Here is a 22,126-nt window from a genome sequence, read left to right as displayed (position 1 = left end):
TCAACATTTTTTATTGAGGTATGATGTACATAAAGTGCACTGAACCTCTCTCTTTTTATTACACTATGTCTCCAGCAGTCAATTTTTATTTATTTTGAGAGAGAGAGAGAGAGAGAGAGAGAGCGAGAGCCTGTGTGCAAGCAGAGGAAGGGCAGAGAGAGAGGGAGAGAGCCCAAGTAGGCTCAGCATTGTCAGTGCACTGCCAGAGGTGGGGCTTGATCTCACCGACGCTGAGATCATGATCCAAGCCAAAATCAAGAGCTGGACCCCTGTTGCAGTCAGTCATTATTGACACTGGACACATGTGCACGTTAAAACACATCAAAAGGTCCAAGAGGATTCACAGAGTGAAAGCAGCCTCCCTCCCACGCCCTGTCCTTCACTTACTCTCCCAGGAAATTCACCAGTTTCTTCCGTCTGCAATATTCTGGGTATTCTGAGCAGGGTTCGTAGACCCTCAGCTCCAGTGAGTTTTGTCTGGTTTGTTCCTGATGTATCCCAAACCTTTTAGAATAGTCTCTGGCACATAGCAAATATGTAATGTTATCCGGCAAATAAACATAAAAGAAGGTTATATGTACATTTTCACAAATTGTACCCTCCTCGAAGGCTGTCTCTCACACCTGAACATAAGTTCCCTGAAGGTGAGGACTTTTTTTTCTCCTCCTGTTTGGTTTACTGCTGTGCCCAGTAAGTGCGCCAAAAATATTTGTTGAAGGAATCAGGGGCTCCCTTGTCTAGTGCTGATTTCTCATACAGGTGTGTGCACATCAGTAAATGAAGGTGTCATTTCAGGCACCCAGAGGTGCCGCGGAAAAGCTGAATAAAGAAAAGAGAGGGAAACCCAAGAACTGGATGGAAGACCAGGCCCCAATTCGGAAGGCAGGATGAGCAGGGGCCTGCCTGTCCGGTTGCCCACAGCAAGGGCAGAGGCAGGGGAGACTGATGGGTGCTCCGGAGGTTTCTAGGGGTCTTATCCGAGTTCTGAGGTCTTATCAAGGGAAAAACGAATCCTGTCTTTGGGGCAGGGCTGGCACATAGTAGGAACTTGATTATTTGTTGTTGGAACTCAGAGTTCCAAAGACACAAAAGTGCTTCAGTGGCTCCTTGTTGGGCAGATAAAGGGGATCTCATGGTATCCTCCAATTCCAAGGTCCCAGGGAATGGGCCAAGGGTATATCTGCAATCAAAGACAGTTGTTTCAGGTTGAAGACACCTGGCCAGGAGAGGTGACATCACGGAGTCGTGTGACGTCATACGCCGGCTGGTTCTCACGAGTGGGGGCTGGGAGGGGCTGGGCGAGAGGTGGGGCGGTGGACAAAGGGACCCCGCGTGCATCCCTCGCGGTCCCCAGCGCGCGCCCCCGCGGACCCGCACATCTGAAATTCATTACAGCCGCGCCGGAAAGGGGAGGAGAAGAGGGCGGGGCGAGTGGGGGGGCGAGGCTGTGTCTCTCCCGCCCCGCTCCGTCCCAGGTCCCCCGCCCCGGGACGCTGCCCCAGCCGGGCGGGCAGTCCCAGCCCCTGCCGAGGCCGTCCCGGGGACACAGACGCCAAAGCCCCTCCGGCCGGAGCAGGGACCCGGGCCTGCCCAGCCAGGTGAGTGTGCGGGGCGAGGGGAAGGCAGAAAAGACCGGCCCGGGTCCCCGGAGTCGCAGGATCGGAGCTGGGGGGACAGGCCAGGGTTGGGGCGCACCCGGGCGCGCACGCGCCGCCCGTGCTCCTGCTGCACGGAGGGAGTGGTCACTGTGAACCTTCTCCACGACTCCAGGCGGCCCCTGCAACCTAGCCCGCGAACCCCCACACTGAGCTCCCCGCCTTCCTCAGGGACAGGAAGTTGGCGCCGAGCGCAAGGCGGAATCCGAGCGCTTTCGGCCAGAGACTGGGAGGCAGATCCGAGGGGGCTCGGGGAGTGCGTATGGGGGGGCAGGGCTGGGCGAGAGCGGGAGGTGCCGCGCGCCGGCCAGCCTGCAAGCCGAGGGGCGGGGTCCCCCGCGAGGGCGCTCTGCTCCACCGCCTGCAGGCCGGCCTCCGTGCCTCAGTTTCCCCGAGTAGTTCGTCTTTTCAGTCACCCGCGGGAGTCGTGGCTTTGTTCTGGAAGGAATGGGAACGCGGCTGCGTGGCTCCGAGGCCTCGTCTTTCTCCTGGGGCCCAGGGATGGGGCGGCGATGCGAACCCCGCGTGGTCCCAGGCCCAGCAGAGTGTCGGAATCTCGCCCCCTCCTCTGGCACGAGTTGACTCACCCGGGGATTTCCACACCCTTCCCCGACTCTGTCCTACTAAAAGTCTCCGAGCCACAGTGAGCCCACGGTCCCCCCGCGTGGCGCGACGGCGGTTCGGTTATTGGCCGTGTGGCGGTGGCTGGGATCACCCCCTCTCCCCGCCCCTAAGTCCTCCGGGTAACGGGACGAAGCCCCTTTGTGGGGGGTGAGGAGAGGCGTTCCCCACCCCCACGGGAGATGTAGGGATTCCTCGCGTGTGACTGTCGCGAGAGAGGAGGCGCGGCCCCGGCGGGAGCGAGTGTAGATACCGAACATTCCACCGCCAGATAAGGAGGCCAGACTGCAGCCCGAGGGCGGGGGCGGGTCCTGTCGCTGTCTCCACGGAAACGCGCTGGGCTTCGCTAGTCCGGGGGCTGCTAGCGACCAGAGGCGTCTCCAACCTCAGCTGTAGTTTGGGACTAAGCTGAGTTTAGGTGCCTCTACCGTCGGGGGCTCACGGGGCTTCGTTCATTGGTTCATTCATCCATCCATCCATCCGTCCATCCATCCATCCGTCCATCCCACACGTTTCCTGAGCACCTTTTGTAGGCCAGGCATCATGCCACTGGGGCTGCCCTCCAACACTCCTAACATGCAAACCAGACAAAAGAAGAAATATCTCAGAAAATTCAGTAGTCTGAAGGTAAAGCAAGACGCTGCACTAGAAAGGCCCTGGGGAAAGTGGCTATGATAGACTGACGGTCAGAGGAGACCCCACCCCCACCCCAGCCAGTGACCCTGAAACCGAAACCTGAAAGATGAGACAGAATTTGCGGGGAGGGCATACCCGGTGGAATAGCAAAGTCTCTGAGGTAGGGACAGGGATGGCACCCAGGACGCCACTGTGGTTGGAGTTGAGTGGCCCTGCGGGAGAATGGGAAGAGGCTAGATGGGCAGGGGCCAGGCCATTTTGGGCAATGGAGAGCCATGGAAGAATATGTTGGGAGTGCCTGCCCTGTATTGGAGTTGCAAATTAATGGCTCCCCCTAGCAGCTGGGTGGAGAATGGCAGTGTGGGGTGGGCCGGCTTGCAGAAGGAAAGGTGGGGGGCACTGCCCGAGGGCAAGTGGCATGCAATCAGTGAGTGACAGCTGAACTGTCAACTGCCTGGGTGGAACTTGGAGGAGGGGCTCTTGGAAGCCGCTGAGCCTTCCTCTCTGTCTTTCCTCTCTTCTAATCTCCCCCTGAACAGTCTTGGTCTATCTTCTCTCCAAACCCTGTCGCTCGTCCCATTCATTCCATTTCAGGCTGGCCATTCCCAGGTTCTGAGGCCAGCAGTCCCCTACTGAGCCTCGGGGAGGAAGTTAGGGCTGCCTTGGAGAAGAGGAGCAGGAGACAGGCCCTGTATTCAGCCAGGTCTGGGAGCCAGACACAGGGGAGGCAAACAGCCAAGGCCTGTATGTGCCTAGGGCTGACTCTCCTGTCAGTCCCAACCTCCAGGCCCTGCTTCCTCTTTCTGGAAAGCACGGATCTGCCTTAAAGCGCTGTCTTCAGCAAAGCTGGGGAGAAGTGGGGAAGAAGAGAAGAGGGAGGCAGTGTGAGCCTCAGTTTCCCCTTCTCTGACTAGGGGAGCTACTCCTCCTTCTGAGGATGCCTTGAGAGCCTCCTGGGGCTGCAGAAAGTGAATGTGCAGGCTGCCTGTAAACCGCCTCCCCCCCCCCCACCTCCTCCCAGGGAAGACTCTTTGGTTAGTCTCTGGGATGTGAGGAGTGAACCCAATTCTCATTTCTCCAGGAAGCATCCATAAATCTTCCTTTTGGCTGCCAGACGAGGGTTGGTGGCCCCATGGGAGGGAGGGGTGAAGGGGGTGGCCATGGGACACACCCTGGGCTTCTCGCCCACCAGCAAGGGTGTTTCCCAGGCCTGCAACGGGCCCTTGATTCTCAGTTCTGAACCCCAGGAAAGGCCCAGTAGGCCAGGGCAGCCTGGGGGCGTCTGGTTGTCGTGACCTGGCGGTCTGGCCGCGCGGTTCACACTCTTCCCCAGAGACATCTCCGCAGCCTTTAACTGTCTTCTGCTAGAAGCGGTTGGCCAGGGAGGGGCGGTTCACTTGCGCTTTCCTTAGAGCGCCCCCAACTGGGCCAATCAAATGCCGAGGACGGGAAGCTCTGGCCAATTGGCGAATCGCTCAACGTCCTGGGATTGAAAATAAGCCAATCAGGGCGCGGGCTGTTTCTGCCCTGAAGGTCGGTCCAGTACGGCCGGCCGGGGCCAAGCTCGCTCCCGGCCGGCTGCAGCCTACCTCGGGCAGAGGGCATCGGGGCGCCCAGGGCCCTGTCCGGCAGGGGAACAAGGGGCCTCTGTGTGGCGATCTGGGCGGGGCGGCAGTCTCCGGGGATGCGCACAAGCCCTTCTCTGTTCCCAAACTAGGACGGATGCCCCTTCACCCAGGGAGAGCAGCTGCCTCTGTCCGGCCCGGGGCCAGGACGCCTTTCTGAGGGGGTGTCCGGGGACTGAGATGGCTGGGTGACCCCGGAAGCCCCCCATAGTTCCCAGGCTCACTAGGAACCGGCCTAACTAGCCTTTTTCTGGAACGGTACTCCTGGAGCGCACGTGGTCCTTGCTTGGCATGATTCCAGGGACCTCGGGGAAGGCTCTTCCCGCGCCCTCCTCCATCAGCTAAAGGCTGGAGCTTCCTCCTTGCTCCCCTCATGAAAGACAGACACAGCACCATCTCCTCTGAGACCCCCGCCCTCCAACCAGCAAGCTGGGAGGAGGCCGTGAAGTTGGGTTCTCATCTTCTCTGCCCACACTTCTGCCCGCCCCCTCCCCCCACGGCTCAGTTTTCCCTGAGAAGGGGGTGACTCAGGCTTTCATGGAAACAAATGTAGGTCTCCCCCCCTTCCCTCAGCCCCCTCCCCGCAGGGCTGCACACCCCCTCCTCGGCTCACATGACTTGAGGCTGCAGCAGCTGCCTGGTCCTCCCAGCCAGGACCTCCCAGACTGGTCTCCTGTGGCTCCCCCATCCCGTCACCCCCTCCCAGCCTTTCCCACACCGGATGTGACTGGGGAGTGAGGACTCCACCCTGTTTGTTCCAGGGGCCTCACATCTGGATTTCATCCTGGCTGGGGAAGGGGGGTGCCAGTGCCCTGCCCACCCCGCTGGGACCCTTCGTCCCAGGGCTGGGCTAGATGGTGCTGATGAGAACAGGATGTTGGGAGTCTTGCCTGGCTAGCTCAGTCTACATCCCCTCCTATAAGACTGGATGGAGGGCACCTAAGGGAGCTAATCTATTGGCTAATATTTATTGAGTGCTTGCTCTGGGCTAAGGGTGCTTCACGTGCCATTCAAGAGGATTTTCCCGTTACCCCTAGGAAGTGGGCTTCTCCCCATTGCACAGATGAGGACTTTGAGAGGCCGGGCATTCAGTGACTTGCCCAAGGTCCCACAGCACGTCGGGTGGAGTGGGGTTCAACCCTGGATTTGCCATGACCTCTGAGATGCTTAAACCTCAGGGCCGCCCTGGTGTCTCCCCGAGACCTTATCTTGGGAGCACCCGTGGCCTCAAGGCTTAGACCCAGCCTGAAATCCAGGGCAGTGGGTGGTAATGAGCAGGGGATGATGGTGCTATCAGCAGCCAGCATCTTGCTGACCCAGGTTGGCAGGCAGCATGAAGCCCCAGGCTCTCGTGTATTCTGGAATACAAGGAGACAAGCAAGCCCTCCAGGCCCTGCCCAAGGCTCAGTCTCTGCATAGGTGAGCAGAAGCCCACTGGGTGTTTGGGGGAGTTTCTGTTCTTTTTTGGAAGACAAGCGTAACCTAGAGGTCATGGGGGCTTTGGAGCAGGTCTCCCGCTCTGCCGCTCTGAGATTTACAGGAAGTGAATTGGCCTCTCTGGGTTTCCCATTGGTAAATCAGGGGCGAGGGTAGTTCTGACTTCATACGGCCTCTCAGTAGTGAGGAAACTGGGACTCACACCACAGCCAGCCGATGTCAGAGCCCAGGCAGCAGCCACAACACTGACCTGTCTGTCGGTCTTTTCCCTCTGCAGCTCTGACAGCCCCATGGCCCTGGCCGGCCACTGAGCCCCACCATGGGCAGCCTGTACTCAGAGTACCTAAGCCCCAGCAAGGTCCTGGAACACTATAATTACACCAAGGAGACGCTGGACACTCAGGAGACGACCTCCCGCCAGGTGGCCTCGGGCTTCATCATCTTCCTCTGCTTCGTCATCGTGGTGGAGAACGCCCTGGTGCTCAATGCCGTTGTTCGCAACAGCAAGTTCCACTCAGCCATGTACCTGTTTCTGGGCAACCTGGCCGCCTCGGACCTACTGGCAGGTGTGGCCTTCTTTGCCAACACCTTGCTCTCAGGCCGTGTCACGCTGAGGCTGACCCCTGTGGAGTGGTTCGCCCGAGAGGGCTCCGCCTTCATCACACTTTCCGCCTCTGTCTTCAGCCTCCTGGCCATTGCCATTGAGCGGCATGTGGCCATTGCCAAGGTCAAGCTCTACGGCAGCGACAAGAGCTGCCGCATGCTGCTGCTCATCGTGGCCTCGTGGCTCATCTCATTCGCTCTCGGAGGCCTGCCCATCCTCGGCTGGAACTGCCTGGGCCATCTCGAGGCCTGTTCCACCGTGCTGCCGCTCTACACCAAGCACTATGTGCTCTGCGTCGTGACCATCTTCTCCGTCATCTTACTGGCCATCGTCGCTCTGTACATCCGCATCTACTGTGTGGTCCGCTCCAGCCACGCCGACGTGGCCGGCCCGCAGACGCTGGCCCTGCTCAAGACGGTCACCATCGTGCTGGGCGTCTTCATCGTCTGCTGGCTGCCTGCCTTTAGCATCCTGCTCCTGGACTATGCCTGTCCCGTCCGGTCCTGCCCTGTCCTCTACAAGGCCCACTACTTCTTTGCCTTTGCCACCCTGAACTCGCTGCTCAACCCCGTCATCTACACGTGGCGCAGCCGGGACCTACGGCGGGAGGTACTGAGGCCGCTGCAGAGCTGCCGGCGGGCGGCGGGGGTTCAAGGGCGGCGGGGTGGGACCCCAGGGCATCGCCTCCTGCCTCTCCGCAGCTCCAGCTCACTAGAGAGGGGCACACACATGCCCACGTCGCCCACGTTTCTGGAGGGCAACACAATGGTCTGAGTGGGCCACCAGGCCATGGCAGAGGGCTCCGTGGAGAGACACCGGGTGACCCTGGACAGAGATGTGGGGTTGTCAAGCAAGACGCCCCGACGCCGCAGACCTGGGTGGTATTGAAAATATTTCACACCAGGGGTAGCCGGCTGAGACGCTGGCCAGTCGGTTGGCAGAGCTGCAGGGCCAGAGGCTAGTGTAGTAACTGGTGTGAGCCCTTCAGAACCGGATCATGGGGTGGCCTGGGGGACCTGGAAAGGGCCTGTGTGACAGCAGGCAGGCATCCCGGTGACAATAGGCAAGCACTCGGGGGAGCTCAGGGCAGGAACTACTTACAACACGTTACAAGGGATTTCTACATTTCATGACTGACACTCTGCCTTGTACAAGGCTCCCCTCTCTGAATCTAGCCCCCTTGTCACCTCCTGGCAAACTTGGGCCACCTCCCCTAGCACCACTGCCCCAAGGGGCTGGAGGCCTCCACCCTGACCGTCCTGGGTGGCACTGGCTGACAGTTTCAAAGCCCAAATCCACAGCTTCTCCAAATTTCACCAGCTGCCACTTTGGCCTCTTCCCTTTTCTCTCACGTTCCATGAGATGCTGGGAAGCCATGGGGTGCAGAGGGGGGCTGGATGCCATTCTCAGACCTCAGCGGCCAATTGCACTATTTGGGGCACAGAGGAATCACCAGGGGCTGGAAAATCTGGTCTGGGGGAGCTGAGGAGGGCTCTGGGCCTCCTGGGGGGAGAGTGGACCTTGAGAAGGTTCTAGGGGAGCTGTTTGCACAGGACCCCCTCCCCCCCATAAAAACAACCACCCAAGAGCTACTCCCACCTCCAGCCCAGCAGAAGTCCCAGATCTCTGGGACAGGGCAGCCTTGAGCCAATGTGCCTCCTTTCAAGTTGTACAGAGGAGCATGGGGGTGGGCATGACAAGGACATTTGCGGGGTGCTGTCCCCTCCCCTGCCCCAGAAGGACTTTACTAAATTCCATGGATAGATGGAAGGGACATTGCGGTACAAATGTATATTTATGTGTGTCTGTGTGCGCGCATGTGTGGCATCTGTGACCCATTCTCCCCTCCGTGTCCCCCCTCCCCCGAGTGGATGTCCTTGTCGTCTCGTGTCTGTGTTGAAGCTGCCAAAGAGGGATCTGGCCCCCGCACAGACCCCTTGTCATTGCTGGCTCATATCCCCACTGGAGAGCTGGGGTCCGGCTCTCCTCGGGGAAGGAAACCTCACGCCTGAAAGGGATTGCTCGTGAATGCAAAGGCTGGGGGAGGAGGTCTTGGGGGGCAAGGAGCCAGTTGGGGGCTTGTCTCCCCTCGTACAGCTCCCCAGATGCACCCCCCCATGCCTGAGACCCAGGCCCAGGCTAATAAACGGTTCAATCTCTCATTCTGGTGGTGGTTGTCTTTTTAGGGTCCAGGCGGCACCCCGCTGGCACCCTGTAGCTGGAAGGGGGATGGGATGGGGAGGGCAGCCACAACTTGGCTTTCCTATTCTGTGCCCCAGCCCCTAACTCCCCCCAAGCCAGCATCTTGGGGGAGAAAACGCATAAACGCTGACCACTTACCCTAGGGCTTCTGTCTGGCCCCTCCCAGTGATTAATTTGACTCCAGGCCTCTTTGCTTCCCTTCAAAGATAGCCTGGAGGATATGGGGAGGTCCCCTACTTCACCCCAAGTATATGTTCCTCCCTGAGAGATGGTCTTGGGGGACACAGGCTCAGATAACCTTCCAGGGCTCACTATCCCCAAGGGGAATGGGTAACTTTCATCAAGCACTTTCCAAGATGTGAAGCCTCAGGAGGCGGCAGTTACTAGGAACTGTCGTGGAGATGTGGGTTCAGAGGAGGTACGTGAGCTGCTCAGGGTCACACAGCTAGTCAGGGCACTGCCGTCTGGATACCATCCTGCCAGCTCCGCCGCTGGGCCCCAGAGAGTACCCTCAACCCCCTCTTGGCCACCAAGGGAGTGGGGAGTGTGGGTTGCCAGGCGTACCCAGAACCAGGAGAAACCCAGATGGGACACAGCTCAGCTCCAGGGTGACTCTCCCATCTGCCCAGAGGCACAGGGCCCTGGGGTCCTTTGAAGATAGATTTGGAACTTTGACAGGGGGTCGGGGGGAGAGCCCAGTCCCTAAGCTAGAGCCCCGCAGAGCTAGCGCGCACCAGCACCAGCGCCAACACTGGGGCAGCCAGGAAGCAGAGGCCAGGTCCCCACTCCCTCTCAGGCTTGCCCTCCTCTAGCAGATCAGAGACAAACTCCTTTCGGAAACCCGGACTCCAGCCGAAACTGGGAGGAGAAAGAGGCACAGGCCAGGCCAGAGTCCACAGATTCCCCCCCAGAAATATACCTGCTTTCTCTACCATCTTCAGGCCTCTGCTCACATACCGCGTCCTTGGAGAGGCCTGCCTTGACTGTCTTCTCTGTTGAGTCCCTTTCCTGCTTATCTCCTGGGAGGATTTTGTAGATCAGTTTCTGTCTCCCCAGTAAAATGTGAGCATTTGGAGATAAGACTGCATCTGTCTTATTGCCGTGTCTCTGGAACCTTTCTTTCTCTCTCTCTCTCTCTTTTAAGTTTATCTATGTTTGAGAGAGAATGGGCAGAGGAGGGGCAGAGGATCTGATGCAGGGCTCAAACTCACGAACCGTGAGGTTATGAACTGAGCCGAAGTCAGGCGCTTACCCGACTGAGCCACCCAGGCGCCCCCGAGTCTCTGACATCTCAAACAGTACTTGGCCTGTTCCCACTGCAGGGCTCTTACACCTGCTGTTCCCTTTTTCTGGAATGATCTTCCTCCACGTATGCCCATGACTCCTCTCTGTTCCTTCTGGTCTACTGTAAAATAACACCCCGGGTGAGGCCTCCGGCCACGTGTACATTTCTTGTCCTACCTAGTTCCCTTGCTACTCTTTTTTTTTTTTTTTAACATTTTATTTATTTTTGCAAGACACAGAGAGAGAGACAGAGTATGAGCAGGGGAGGGGCAGAGAGAGAAGGAGACACAGAATCTGAAGCAGGCTCCAGGCTCTGAGCTGTCAGGACAGAGCCCAATGCGGGGCTCAAACCCACAGACTGTGAGATCATGACCTGAGCAGAAGTTGGACGCTTAACTGACTGAGCCACCCAGGTGCCCTGCTTGCTACTCTCTGACATGTAACACATTTTGCTTCTTTATCCTGTTCATTTTCTCCCTCCCCTTTAGGATGCCAGTTCTGTGACAGCAGGGGCCCATATCTGTCTTGTTCACTGCTTGGCCCCAGCGCTCAGAACAGCGGTGAGCACACAGCAGGTGCTCAAGAAATGTTTGTCAGGGTGCCTGGGGGGCTCAGTTGGTTAAGTGTCCGGCTTCAGCTCAGGTCATGATCGCGCAGTTTGTGGGTTCAAGCCCCACATCAGGATCTGTGCTGGCTGCTAGCTTGGAGCCTGGAGCCTGCTTCAGATTCTGTGTCTCCCATTCTCTCTGACCTTCCCCTGCTGGCGCTGTCTCTGTCTCTCTAAAAAAAAAAATGTTTTAAAGATTATTAGACTAAGCTGCAAATGACAGAAAACACAAAATGTTAGTAACTTAAATTGAGAGAGATAAATTGATTTCTCTCATACAAAAGGATTTGGATATTGGTCCTGGATAAGGACAGATGCCTACTTACCAGCAATCCAGGCTCCTCCTATCTACCTCCCCTCCCCCATCCATCCATGCACACATCAACTTACGTAAATACCTCACTGTGTTTTCTAAGAACAAAGCATTCACCTTAGTAAAATGATCAAAACCAGGAATCTATAAACATTGATCAGATTTCACCAGTTGTCCTATTACTGACCTTTAAAGCAGAAGAAAATCCCAGATCACTGTTGCATTTAGTTGTCTTTCTAGTTTCCTTCAACTGGAACAGTTTCTGAACCTCTCTTTGTCTTTTGTGACCTTGACATTTTCGAAAAATATAGGTCAGTTATCTCAGGAGCCGAAGTTGGACGCCACCCAGGCGCCCCATCGCTGAATATTTTTAAGAATATCAGAAGACATCACATCATTTTCTTTGTTTATACTCCACTCTTCATCTTTAGAAGAAAGCAACACTTAATTTTTTTTTAACTTAACCACAATACCATGGTTGTACTTATCAAAACTATCAATCAGCGTTAAAATTTCCCCGTCTGTCAGTTTTCTTTTTTTTTTTTTTTTTTGATGTTTCATTTATTTTCGAGAGAGAGAGCAAGCATGAGCTGGTGTGGGGGGGAGCAAAGAGAGAGGAAGACACAGAATCTGAAGCAGACTCCAGGCTCTGAGCTGTGAGCACGGAGCCCAACGTGGGGCTGGAACTCATGAACCATGAGGTCACGACCTGAACCAAAGTCCAACGCTTAACTGACTGAGTCACCCAGGCGCCCCTCAGCTTTCTATTTTATCACTTGACTTGTTTGAATTAGAATCCGCACAAGGTCCTCTCACAGCATTTAGGTAATGAATCTCCGAAATACTGTTAACAAGCTTTCCTTGTGAAACCAATTTAACCCTGTTTAACAAGGTTTAACAAAATTTCCTTATTTTCCCTGCTTCCTTTCTTCTTCTGTTTATCCCTCCTTCCTTCTTTCCTTCCTTCTTTCTCCCTCCCTCCCCTCCTAACTCGTTTGTTGAAGAAACCAGGTTGTTTGTCCTGGAGCCCTGGAGTTTCCTGAAGTTTGGTTTGGGTTAATGGCAGCCCCTTATGTCATTTAGTATGTTTCCTTGTCAGATTCAAGATTGGTATTTTGACTTCAATTTTGATAGGTAGCTGGAAACTTCCATGAGGAGGACGTGATGTCTAGCTGTCTCTTTTGCTGGTAACTAAGACTGATCAGGGCATTCAGATGCCATCAACCGGATCCCACTGGTATACACTCCCCATCCAGGGGCACCTGGGTGGCTCAGTTGGTTGAGTTGTCCCACTATTGATGTCCCTCAGGTCATGATCTTGCGGCCCTGGGATCAAGCCCTGCATCTGACTCTGCGCTGAGCATGGTGCCCGCTTGAAGTTTTCTCCCTCTGTCTCAAAATAAATAAATAAAAACTTGAAAAAATAAATTCCCCATCCAGCTATTCCTAGTGATTTGGTCACCCACGGACAACCGTTGCCTGGATCTGTTGTTTCCGAAGGATCTGTAATTCAGCTCCCCATCCCTACATCCTGGCTCTTTTCTTCATTTGCCTACAAAGCAAACGCACTTTCCCCAAATTCAGACATCTGAGGTCACCACCTTTCCCTGAAAATCTTGTCTGAAATAGTAAAATCATCAAAAAAAGAAAAAAAAGGGAAATGAAATTGGGTGGATGTGTTTCACTTTTAGTGGTGATTGTGGCATAAGTATTAAGGGTGCAAACTGTGAAGTCAGAAACCCCAGATTTGAGGCTCACGTGCAACAATTGACAATCCAAGTAGACTTTGGACCCATCACCTGACAAGCCTCCGCTGGTTCTTTATTTGTAAAATGGATATGTTAATAATTCCAACTGCTGATGTAAGATGGTAATTGCCACTTTAGGAAACAGTTTGGGGGCACCTGGGTGGCTCAGTTGGTTAAGCTTCTGACGTCACCTCAGGCCACGATCTCTCACAGTTCGTGAGTTGGAGCCCCGTGTCAGGCTCAAAGCCTGGATTCTGCCTCTCTCTGCCCCTTCCCCACTTGCACTTTCTCTCGCTCTCTCAAAAATAAAATAAACGTTATAAAAGAAAGAAAGAGGGGCGCCTGGGTGGCTCAATCGGTTAACCGTCCGGTTTCGGCTCAGGTCATGATCTCACGGCTTGTGGGTTCGAACCCCACGTCGGGCTCTGTGCTGACAGCTCAGAGCCTGGAGCCTGCTTCAGATTCTGTGTCTTCCTCTCTCTCTGACTCTCCTCTGCTCACACGGTCTCTCTATGTCTCTCAAAAATAAATAAAAAACGTTAAAAATTTTTAAAAAGAAAAGAAAGAAACCCAACTTCTCAAAATAAATATTAAGCATTCTTTTTTATTCCTACCTTCAGAGATCTTACATTCTAGTAGGGGAGACAGTCCGTAAAAATAAATATATAATACAATGTTAGAAAGTTTCCATTATGGAAAGGAGGATGCAGGTTCCTTATGAGATTAAAAATAGAACCATCAGATGATCCAGCAATCCCAGTCTGGATGTCTGTCCGGTGGAAATGAAATCATTCTCTCAACTCTATCTGCGCTGTTTCTTGTAGCCTTATTTACAGTAGCCAAGATATGGAGACCACGTATTGTCCAAGGATGAATAAATAAAGAAAATGTGAGATATATACATATGTTTGCGTGTGTGTGCATTAAATGTGTATTATATATACTTATAATATAAATTACATATCTAATCTAAAATGCGAGAGAAATACATTCACACATACATAATCACAATGGACTATTATTCGGCCATAAGGAAGGGAATCCTGGGCTGCCTGGGTGGCTCAGCTGGGCTGGAAGAATCTGATGCCAGGGCCCAGGACTCTGCATTTTTACTCTGTGCTGCTCCTGATGCAACCCATTCGTGACTTACAATTTTCCAAATGCTGGTTTTGAGGCTGGGAGATATCGCCGAGAGGAAATATGGCTTGGATGAGGCCACTGCTTTGTCATTTCCACATGGAAACAATCCGTTCTCTTCATCCAGGGTGATTCCACAGCCTCAGGGGATGGATGACAAAGTCTGGAGACATTTTTGGTTGCCCCCCCCTCCCCCACCATCCCACCTGATGGGGGAGGTACTCCTGGTGGCTAGTGGGTAGAGGTCAGGGATATTGCTAATCACCCACAGTGCACGGGATAATCTCCCATAATGAAGGATCATTCAGCCCCAAATTGAGGCTCAGCAAGTGCCTTCCTGACTCCTTCCACTTGATGAGCTGGTTTAAGACTCCCAGGCTACAGCTGGGAGTGTGAGGAAACTGTTCTTTTTACTGTTTTATTTATTTTTGAGAGAGCGCGAGAGACAGAAATCTGAAGCAGGCTCCAGGCTCTGAGCTGTCAGCACAGAGCCCGATGCGGAGCTCGAAGTCACCAACTGTGAGATCGTGGCCTGAGCCAAAGTTGGACGCTTAACCAACTGAGCCACCCTGGCGCCCCAGTGTGAGGAAAGTTCTAGAGGCATCCCCAGGGCCCTAATTGGAGGCTGTCTGGTCAAGTCTCTTTGCCAGGTAGTTTCAATAACTTAGTGATTGCCTTTGGAGAGGCAGTTGTGGTTAATTAGTGGTTATTTCCGGGAAGGAGGTGTTTCACGTGGAGTCTCTTTGATTTAATGGCCGGGGCAGGTCCAGTTCTCATCCCTGCTCAGTGTGGTAAGGAAGATTTTCTTTGCAGTTCTAGAGCGGACACTGTGTGCTTTCACTTTGTGCGCCAGGAGGTGGGTCATTCACCAGGGTCTGTCCACTGTTCTCCTTTAGGGTCCGGTGGCTGTGTTGGGTGGTAGCAATGGGACTCAGGCAGGCCAAAGTAGGCTGCGCTGGGCTGAGGGAGGCAAGGCAGGATTTAAGTGTCTTAGAAGGAAGGAAGGAAGGAAGGAGGTCCAGGCTTGAAGTGCATTAGAGAAGTGGGGAGAAGAACTCTAGTGATTTACATAAACACAATCATGCCATATGCCCTCCTCTATGCCTAGTTTCTCTCAAGTGTTTTTGAAACTCGTCTGTGTTTTTGCATGGAGTTATAGAGTACTTATTCTCAATCCTGAATAGCAGAGTTCAGTAAACTATAGTTTGTAGGTTAAATCCACCCCACCCCACCCCCCACCCCAGTCTGTTTTTGTAGGAACTATATAAGCTAAGAATGGTTTTTACAACGTTTAGTTATTTGAAAGAAAAAGAACAATATTTGGGGACATGTGAAAATAGTAGGAGATCATTCCAATTTCCAAGTGTCCATAAATAAAGTTTTATTGAAACATAGCTGTGCCCACCCAGTTACATAATTGCCTATGGCTGTTCTCACCCTGCAGTGGAAGAACTGAGTTGTTGCAACAGAGAATATGACCCACTTGTCCTAAGATATTTACTATCTGACCCTTCCCAGAAAAAAATTTGTGACCCTTAGGTTTAGAGTCCCATCGTATAATGCGTTATGCATGTTTGCTTTATTTTTGTTAGATGTTGATGTGGTCTTCAGGTTTTGGCTAATGTGAATAAAGCTGCTGTGAATATTTTTATACATGTCATTTGGTGGACAGAGATTCATTTCAGGAGTGGACTTACTGGGTCACAGGGCAGGAGTCCATTTAGCTTTAGAAGGCACTGAAAAATTCCTTTTCCAAAGTAGCTGTACCGTTTTGGACTTCTCCAGTAGAGAGCTCTGGTCTTGCTAACACTTGCAACTTTTTGTATTTTTTTTCCAATTTGGTCGTTGTCGTGGTGTGTGTGTAAGCTGATATTGCATTGAGGTTTCAGTTTGCATTTCCTTGATGACTAATGTTGAGCAGCTTTTCATGGGAGTCTCGGCCATTTGGATATCCTCTTTTATGAAGTGCCTATTCAGCTCTTGTCCACTTAAAGCTCCAGACAATTTTTTAAATTAATTTGAAGGCAATCAGTGTGTGTTGCAGACAGGAGACCTTGGTTGGTGAACATAGATCTATGGCTTGTCTTTTAGTGATCTCTTTTGATACCAAAAAAAATCATCTTAATCCACCCTAAAATTTTCTTTTATGATTAATGTACTTTATATCCTGTTAAACAATTGCCTACCTTCAAGTCCCAAAGATGTTGTATGTTTTATTTTTAAAACTTTCTTGACTTTGCTTTCTTATTTAGACCTGGAAGTCCTCCAGAATTAAGCTGTGTATGTGGTGTGAGGTAGGGATTAAGCTTTGCTTTCTTCCATTCAACCATCCAATGAGCTTTGCAGCATTTACTGAAAAGATCGGCCTTTTTTGGCTGCTTTGACTTGTTTTTATTTGACATAAATACCCACATGCACCAGCATTCCAAAAAAGCAGAAAACAAACCAATGAACAAAAAACATCCCAACTTCAGAAAACCCCCTTTTCCTACCCAAAGCTCCTACCCTGCTAGTTAACATTCCTTATCTCCAGGAAGTTAACCATTTCCTGTTTCTTTCCCAAGGTTTTAAATACACAAGAATTCTCCCCACTTTTTCACATAAGCCATATCATACTATGCATTCTGTCCTACATAGTTTGTTTCCTAGTACCTAGAAAACTCTCAGATATTAAATGGGAAACTATTCTTTTGGTTTTGTTACTGTGAAGTCTGTCATTGTGTGAATGGAATACAATGTCTTTAGCTCAATTTCATTGATGGAGAACTAGGTTTTTTCCAGTCTTCCGCTATAGACAAAGCTTCGTGAAGAGCTGTGTCCACTTCTCATTTTGCATATGTGACTGAAGCTTGTGAGAGAAATTTCTAGAATTAGAATAGCTGAATAAAAGGGTGTATACATTTGTCATTTTGCTGAATGTTTGCAGACTGAACATTTAATGCTTGGGGGAAGGAGGTGCATCACACCCTCACCTATGCAGGGTTCTATGAGCCCCCTCCCCCCTTTTCTTTTAAGTTTGAGAGAGAGCACACGTGGGGGAAGGGGAGAGGGAGAGAGAGGGGGAGAAAATTCTAGGCAGGCTCTGTGCTGAGCCTGATATGGGGCTCGATCTCCTGCCAGTGAGATCGTGACCTGAGCCAAAATCGAGTCTGAGCCACCTCAGTGCCCACCTTTTGAAAAATGTTTATTTTTGAGAGAGAAAGAGCTAGTGGGGGAGGATCCAGAGCAGGCTCTACATGGACAGCAGAGAGCCTGACTTGGGGCTTGACCTTCTGAGCGTGAGATCATGATCTGAGCTAGTTAGATGCTTAACTGACTTACTCACCTGGCTACCTCCCCCCTTTTTAAAGTAAAGCCCAATGTGGGACTTGAACTTCCCCTGAAATCGAGTACCATTCTCTACTGACTGAGCCAGCCACGTGCCCCTCCATGAGTTTCTTTTGTGTGCCAACTATATCCCAGGCACTTTGCTAGGTGTTGGGCATGGGGGGGCGGTATGACTGACCTAAACCATCACCCCCAAAATATGTGATCACCAGGTGAGGTAAGGGCTCTAAAGAGCTGTGGTTCTAAGAGCCTCCCAGACATCTGCTGGGCTGGGGGAGATCAGGAAAGGCTCCTTGAAGGAGGTGGTGATTGAGTAGAAAGAACGGATTAAAGATTTACCTAGCAGGAGAAGTGGGTGTGTGGAGCAGCAGGGCGCTCCAGGCTAAGGGAACAACCAATGCAGAAGCCTTGTGACAATGACCTATGGTTGTATAACAAAAAGCCTCACAGTCTAGTGGCTTTGAACAACAACCATGTATTATCCTTCACAATCCAACTGTGAGTTGGGAATTGAGCAGCAAAGTGAGTGGTTGCAGCTTGAGGTCTCTCCTGTGCTACAGTCAGAGGTCGGCTGAGGCTGGAAGAGCCATTTCCAAAATGGCCGGCGCACAGGGCTGCAGACTGGTTCCTCTTGCCCCGCCCTGCCCCGCCTCCCCCCACCCGGACTGTTGGCTTCCCCCTCAAGAACAAGGTGGTGCTGCAATGCCTTTTATTAAAAAAAAAAAAAAATTACCATTTATTCATTCTTGGGAGACAGCGAGTAGGGGAGGAACAGAGAGAAGGAGACACAGATCCGAAGCAAGCTCCAGGCTCTGAGCGGTCGCCACAGAGTCTGATGCGGGACTCAGACTCTCTGACTATGAGATCATGACCTGAGCCAAAGTCGGACACTCAACCGACTGAGCCACCCAGGCGCCCCTGCAATGCCTTTTATGGCCTAGCCTCAGAAGTCCTGCACTTTCAGTTCTATATTCCTTTGGCCCTGGCTCCAAGTGGGAGAGGACCCCACAAGCGGATGAATACCAAAAGGCAAAGGATGTTGGGGGCCCTCTTGGAGGCTGGCTACCAGTGGCCTCAGGCAGGGAAGGGTTGGGAGTGATCAGATGTGGTCACTGGGCTGAGCCAAGGAGTTATGTATAGCAACAGCTGATGTGGGTGGGGCTAAGTGCTTGGGGGCTGGGTTGAACCTAAGAACACAGAGATGGAGATGGCCATTTGGGTACATTCAATGGGGTGAGGAGGAGGTGACTTGATCAGATGGGACTTTGAGAGGAGTCCTTCCGTGGCCATGGGATGCAAGAGCTGAATCTGTGGAGGAAGGGCTGAGTGGCAGCCTGGGAAGGAGGCTGGGCGGGCATCCAGGAGAGAGGTGAGGATGACCTAGGTTGGGGGCACTGGCCTCAGAGGGGCAGATCGGCACTGAATCAAGGGCTGTTGGAAGGACAAGCCTGCTGGGCTTGGTGGCAGGCCTTCTGTGAACCCAAACAGAAAGCCGTCTGCCTGTTCAAAGGCCCTGCAAGGAGCAAGTGGGTCTGCCCGGTACACTCCCGAGTTAGTTTCCCCAGATCAGATTCCTGGCCACTTAAGCCCAGAGAATGTTTGAGAGCCTGTGGGTCTCTTCCTGCCTGGTCCCTATCTGAGGTGAGTGGTAGAGTGTCGCTTTTGAAACCTGGAGCCATGGTGCCACCGCCTGAGGCTGCTTGCTGGCCCAAGCTCAGGAGCTGGGAGGAATTCCCCAGCGTTCGGGGTGACTCAGCTCTGGCCTTCTGGCTCAGGAGGCATGTGGCTCAAGGCATGTGGCCGGCCCTGCAGCAGCCCTGGCGCTTTGGGCTGCCCTGACCTTGGTTGGGCCGATACCTAGCCTCTCCTGACTTCCGGAGTGTGGCCCTCCAGCTGAAGGCTGGAATGTGGCCTGGAAGGCAGGGAGCTCAGGCCTGTTAAAGTCTATCTCTTGAGGTGTTTATGAACCCTACTTTGGAGGTTGAGAGGCAGAGGCAGAGTGAGTGCCACCCAGAGCTGAACCTGGTTTCTTCTGGAAGTTCCATTTGCTTCTCTCAAGGGATGAGCCCATTTTTAGGTGGGGGAGGGGTCTCCCCGGGGTCTAACAGGTCCTGCTGGAGGTGCTCAGAAGCCCTACATATCACTTGGGCAAATCTTGATGTCCCTGAGCCCTTGCCCCATCTGTAAGACCAGTTGAATCATCCCTTGGCAAAGGGGTTATGAAGAGAATCATCTGATAGGGGGCCTTCATTAAATGCAGCTGTTCTCCTGTGAGCTGAGGTCTCTGACAAAGACCTGTAGTCGGTCTTCCTCTCTCCCCGTCCTGTGAGCATCCTGTTTCCCTGGGGTGCGTTAGGGCCTGGGTGCGGGCTTCTGGCCGGTTTACATGACCTGATTTACCTTTGGTGAGACGGCCTTCTATCCACCACACCCCTTCTTCTCTTACCCCTTAATTTACTTCCCCTAGCGCTGCCCCTGGGCTTCCTAGGGGGTCTGACAACTGCTGGGGGTCAGTGTTTGGATTCAATTTCTGGACCTAAAGATGGTTTGGATTCATGGTCCTGCCACTTAGGGAGTCTGTGATCTTGGATAAGCAGCCTCTGAGCCAAACTCCTTTGTGAAAAGTATCCCAGGCCATGAGAAATGGGGTCCTGAGGTATCTGTGTGGCTCAGCTAGTTGAGCGTCTGAATTCAGCTCAGGTCTCATGATCCCACAGTTCTGGAGTTCAAGCCCTGCATCGGGCTCTTTCTCTGAGAGCAGAGAGCTTGCTTGGGATCCCCTGTCTCCCTCTTTCTCCCTCTTTCTCTCTCTTAAAAATATTAAAGAAAAAAGAAAAAGGGGGTTCCGATACTTCCTTTTATGGTTAAGGATTAAAATAATTTTCTAGGGGCACCTGGGTGGCTCAGTTGGTTAAGAGTCCCACTTCAGCTCAGGTCATGATCTGACTGCATCTGGCGGGCTCCCTTCTGTCAATGCAGAACCTACTTAGGATCCTCTGTTCTTTCTTTTTGTCCCGCACCCCTCATTTTCTTTCTTTCTTTCTTTTCTCTCTCTATCTCTCTCAAAATAATAAACCTTAAAAAGAAAAATAATTCTCCTAAAGGGCATAGTATAAGTGTATAAATGCTGATTAAATATTAAATTAGTAGCTATTTATTTTATTTTTTTTAATTAAAAAATGTTTTATTTATTTTTGAGACAGAGAGAGACAGAGCATGAACAGGCAGGGGCAGAGAGAGAGGGAGACACAGAATCAGAAACAGGCTCCAGGCTCTGAGCTGTCAGCACAGAGCCCCACGCGGGGCATGAACCCACAAACGTGAGATTATGATCTGGGCCGAAGTCGGAGACTTAACTGACTGAGCCACCCAGGTGCCCCAGTAGCTATTAATTTTAGTCTTATTAATATTTCAGTCCTCCTGGGTCTTGCCATGTCTGAGTAACCCATAGCAACCAGAGAGTCTGAGGTCCAAGTCTGGCCAGGCTGACCTCTCCCCGCTGGCTGTTGGGAGGATCTAGTTTACGGGTAACTAGTAAACCTAGTTTATGTGTGTGTTTACGAACAAATCCATGTAAATTCTCTAACACAAAAATATAAAAATGTACCATTATCTGTACCATAGTTTGTAGTTCTGTTCTGGTGCTTTTTTCATTGCTGTAGCAGTAACACTTTTTTTTTTTTTTTAACTCAGCCCTATATTATGAACGGCTTACTTTTACTGTGGTAAAAAATACATAGCATTTATCATAAGTATTTTTTTTAATGTTTATTTTTCAGAGAGACAGAGCATGCGTGGGGGAGGGGGAGAGAGGGAGACAGAATCAGCATCAGGCTCCAGGCTCTGAGCTGTCAGCACAGACCCTGACGCAGGGCTCAAACCCTTGAGTGGTGAGATCATGACCTGAGCCAAAGTTGGATGCTCACCTGACAGAGCCACTCAGGTGCCCCTATCTTAAATATTTTTAAGTATACAGTAGTGTTAACTACATGCACATGGTTGTGCTGCAGATCTCTGGAACTTTCTCCTCTGGTTTAAAAGACCTTGTGTTCCCACTGAACGACTTCTTTCCTGCCTCACTATTCCCTAGTAAACACCACTGGTTTGTGTTTGTTTAGTTTTAGTATTTTTTCTTTTTCTTTTTCTTTTCTTTCTTTCTTTCTTTTTTTTTTTTTTTTACTTCATATATCTTTAATCTCCCCACCCAATGTGGGGCTCGAACTCATGACCTCAAAATCAAGTCCTCATACAGCCTGACAGAGGGCTTGAACTCACTGACAGGGAGATTATGAACTGAAGTAGATGCTTAACCGACTAAGCCACCCAGGCACCCCTCCCCTTGCACATTAAACTTGTAAAAAATTTTTGGTGTGTGGTTCTGTTTTTCTTTTTTTTAATTTTTGAGAGAGAGCATAGAGGAGGGGCAGAGGGAGAAGGAGACAGAGGATCCAAAGTAGGCTCTGAGTGGTCAGTGCAGAGTACAGTGCTGGGCTTTAACCTAGGGACTGTGAGATCATGACCTGAGCTGAAGTAGGATGCCTAATGTTTTTTTATTAGACACACACACACACACACGGAGGCAGGGAGGCAGGCAGGGAGGATAGATCTTTAGGCAGGCTTCACAAAACCCTAAGATAATGACCTGGGCCAAAATTCAGAGTTGGATGCTCAACCAACTGAGCCACCCAAAGTGCCCCTCTTTTGCATTTTGAAAACCAGTTTGTCTTTTTTTGTTGTTGTTGAGTTGTAGAGCTCTTTGTTCTGGATATTAACACCTTATCAGATCCATGGTCTGCAAATATTTTTTTCTTATTCTGTGTTGCCTTTTCACTTTGTTGACTCTCTATTGTGCATAAATGAAATCTGGTGTGGTCCCATCTATTTCAGCTTTTGTTGCCTGTGCTTTGGCGAGCTACCTAATAAATCCTTG

At 51.8% G+C, this 22,126-nt stretch overlaps 1 protein-coding gene across 1 annotated transcript; it reads left to right on the top strand.

Moving 5' to 3' along the window:
* The first annotated feature begins 1,463 nt into the window (after positions 1-1,463).
* Positions 1,464-8,740, top strand: S1PR2 (sphingosine-1-phosphate receptor 2). The gene is made up of 2 exons (XM_029918725.1): positions 1,464-1,598; positions 6,252-8,740. The coding sequence occupies exon 2, from the start codon at positions 6,294-6,296 to the stop codon at positions 7,350-7,352; it is 1,059 nt and encodes a 352-aa protein (XP_029774585.1). The 5' UTR covers positions 1,464-1,598; positions 6,252-6,293; the 3' UTR covers positions 7,353-8,740.
* The last annotated feature ends 13,386 nt before the right edge of the window (positions 8,741-22,126 follow it).

This window comes from Suricata suricatta, chromosome 12 (genome assembly GCF_006229205.1).
Source record: "Suricata suricatta isolate VVHF042 chromosome 12, meerkat_22Aug2017_6uvM2_HiC, whole genome shotgun sequence".
Taxonomy (NCBI): Eukaryota; Metazoa; Chordata; class Mammalia; order Carnivora; family Herpestidae; genus Suricata; species Suricata suricatta.
This window is presented reverse-complemented; position numbering and strand designations above follow the sequence as displayed.

Bases quoted from the DNA above. Each gene is read 5' to 3' on its own strand.
- S1PR2 (XM_029918725.1), top strand. From the start codon at position 6,294: ATGGGCAGCCTGTACTCAGAGTACCTAAGCCCCAGCAAGGTCCTGGAA.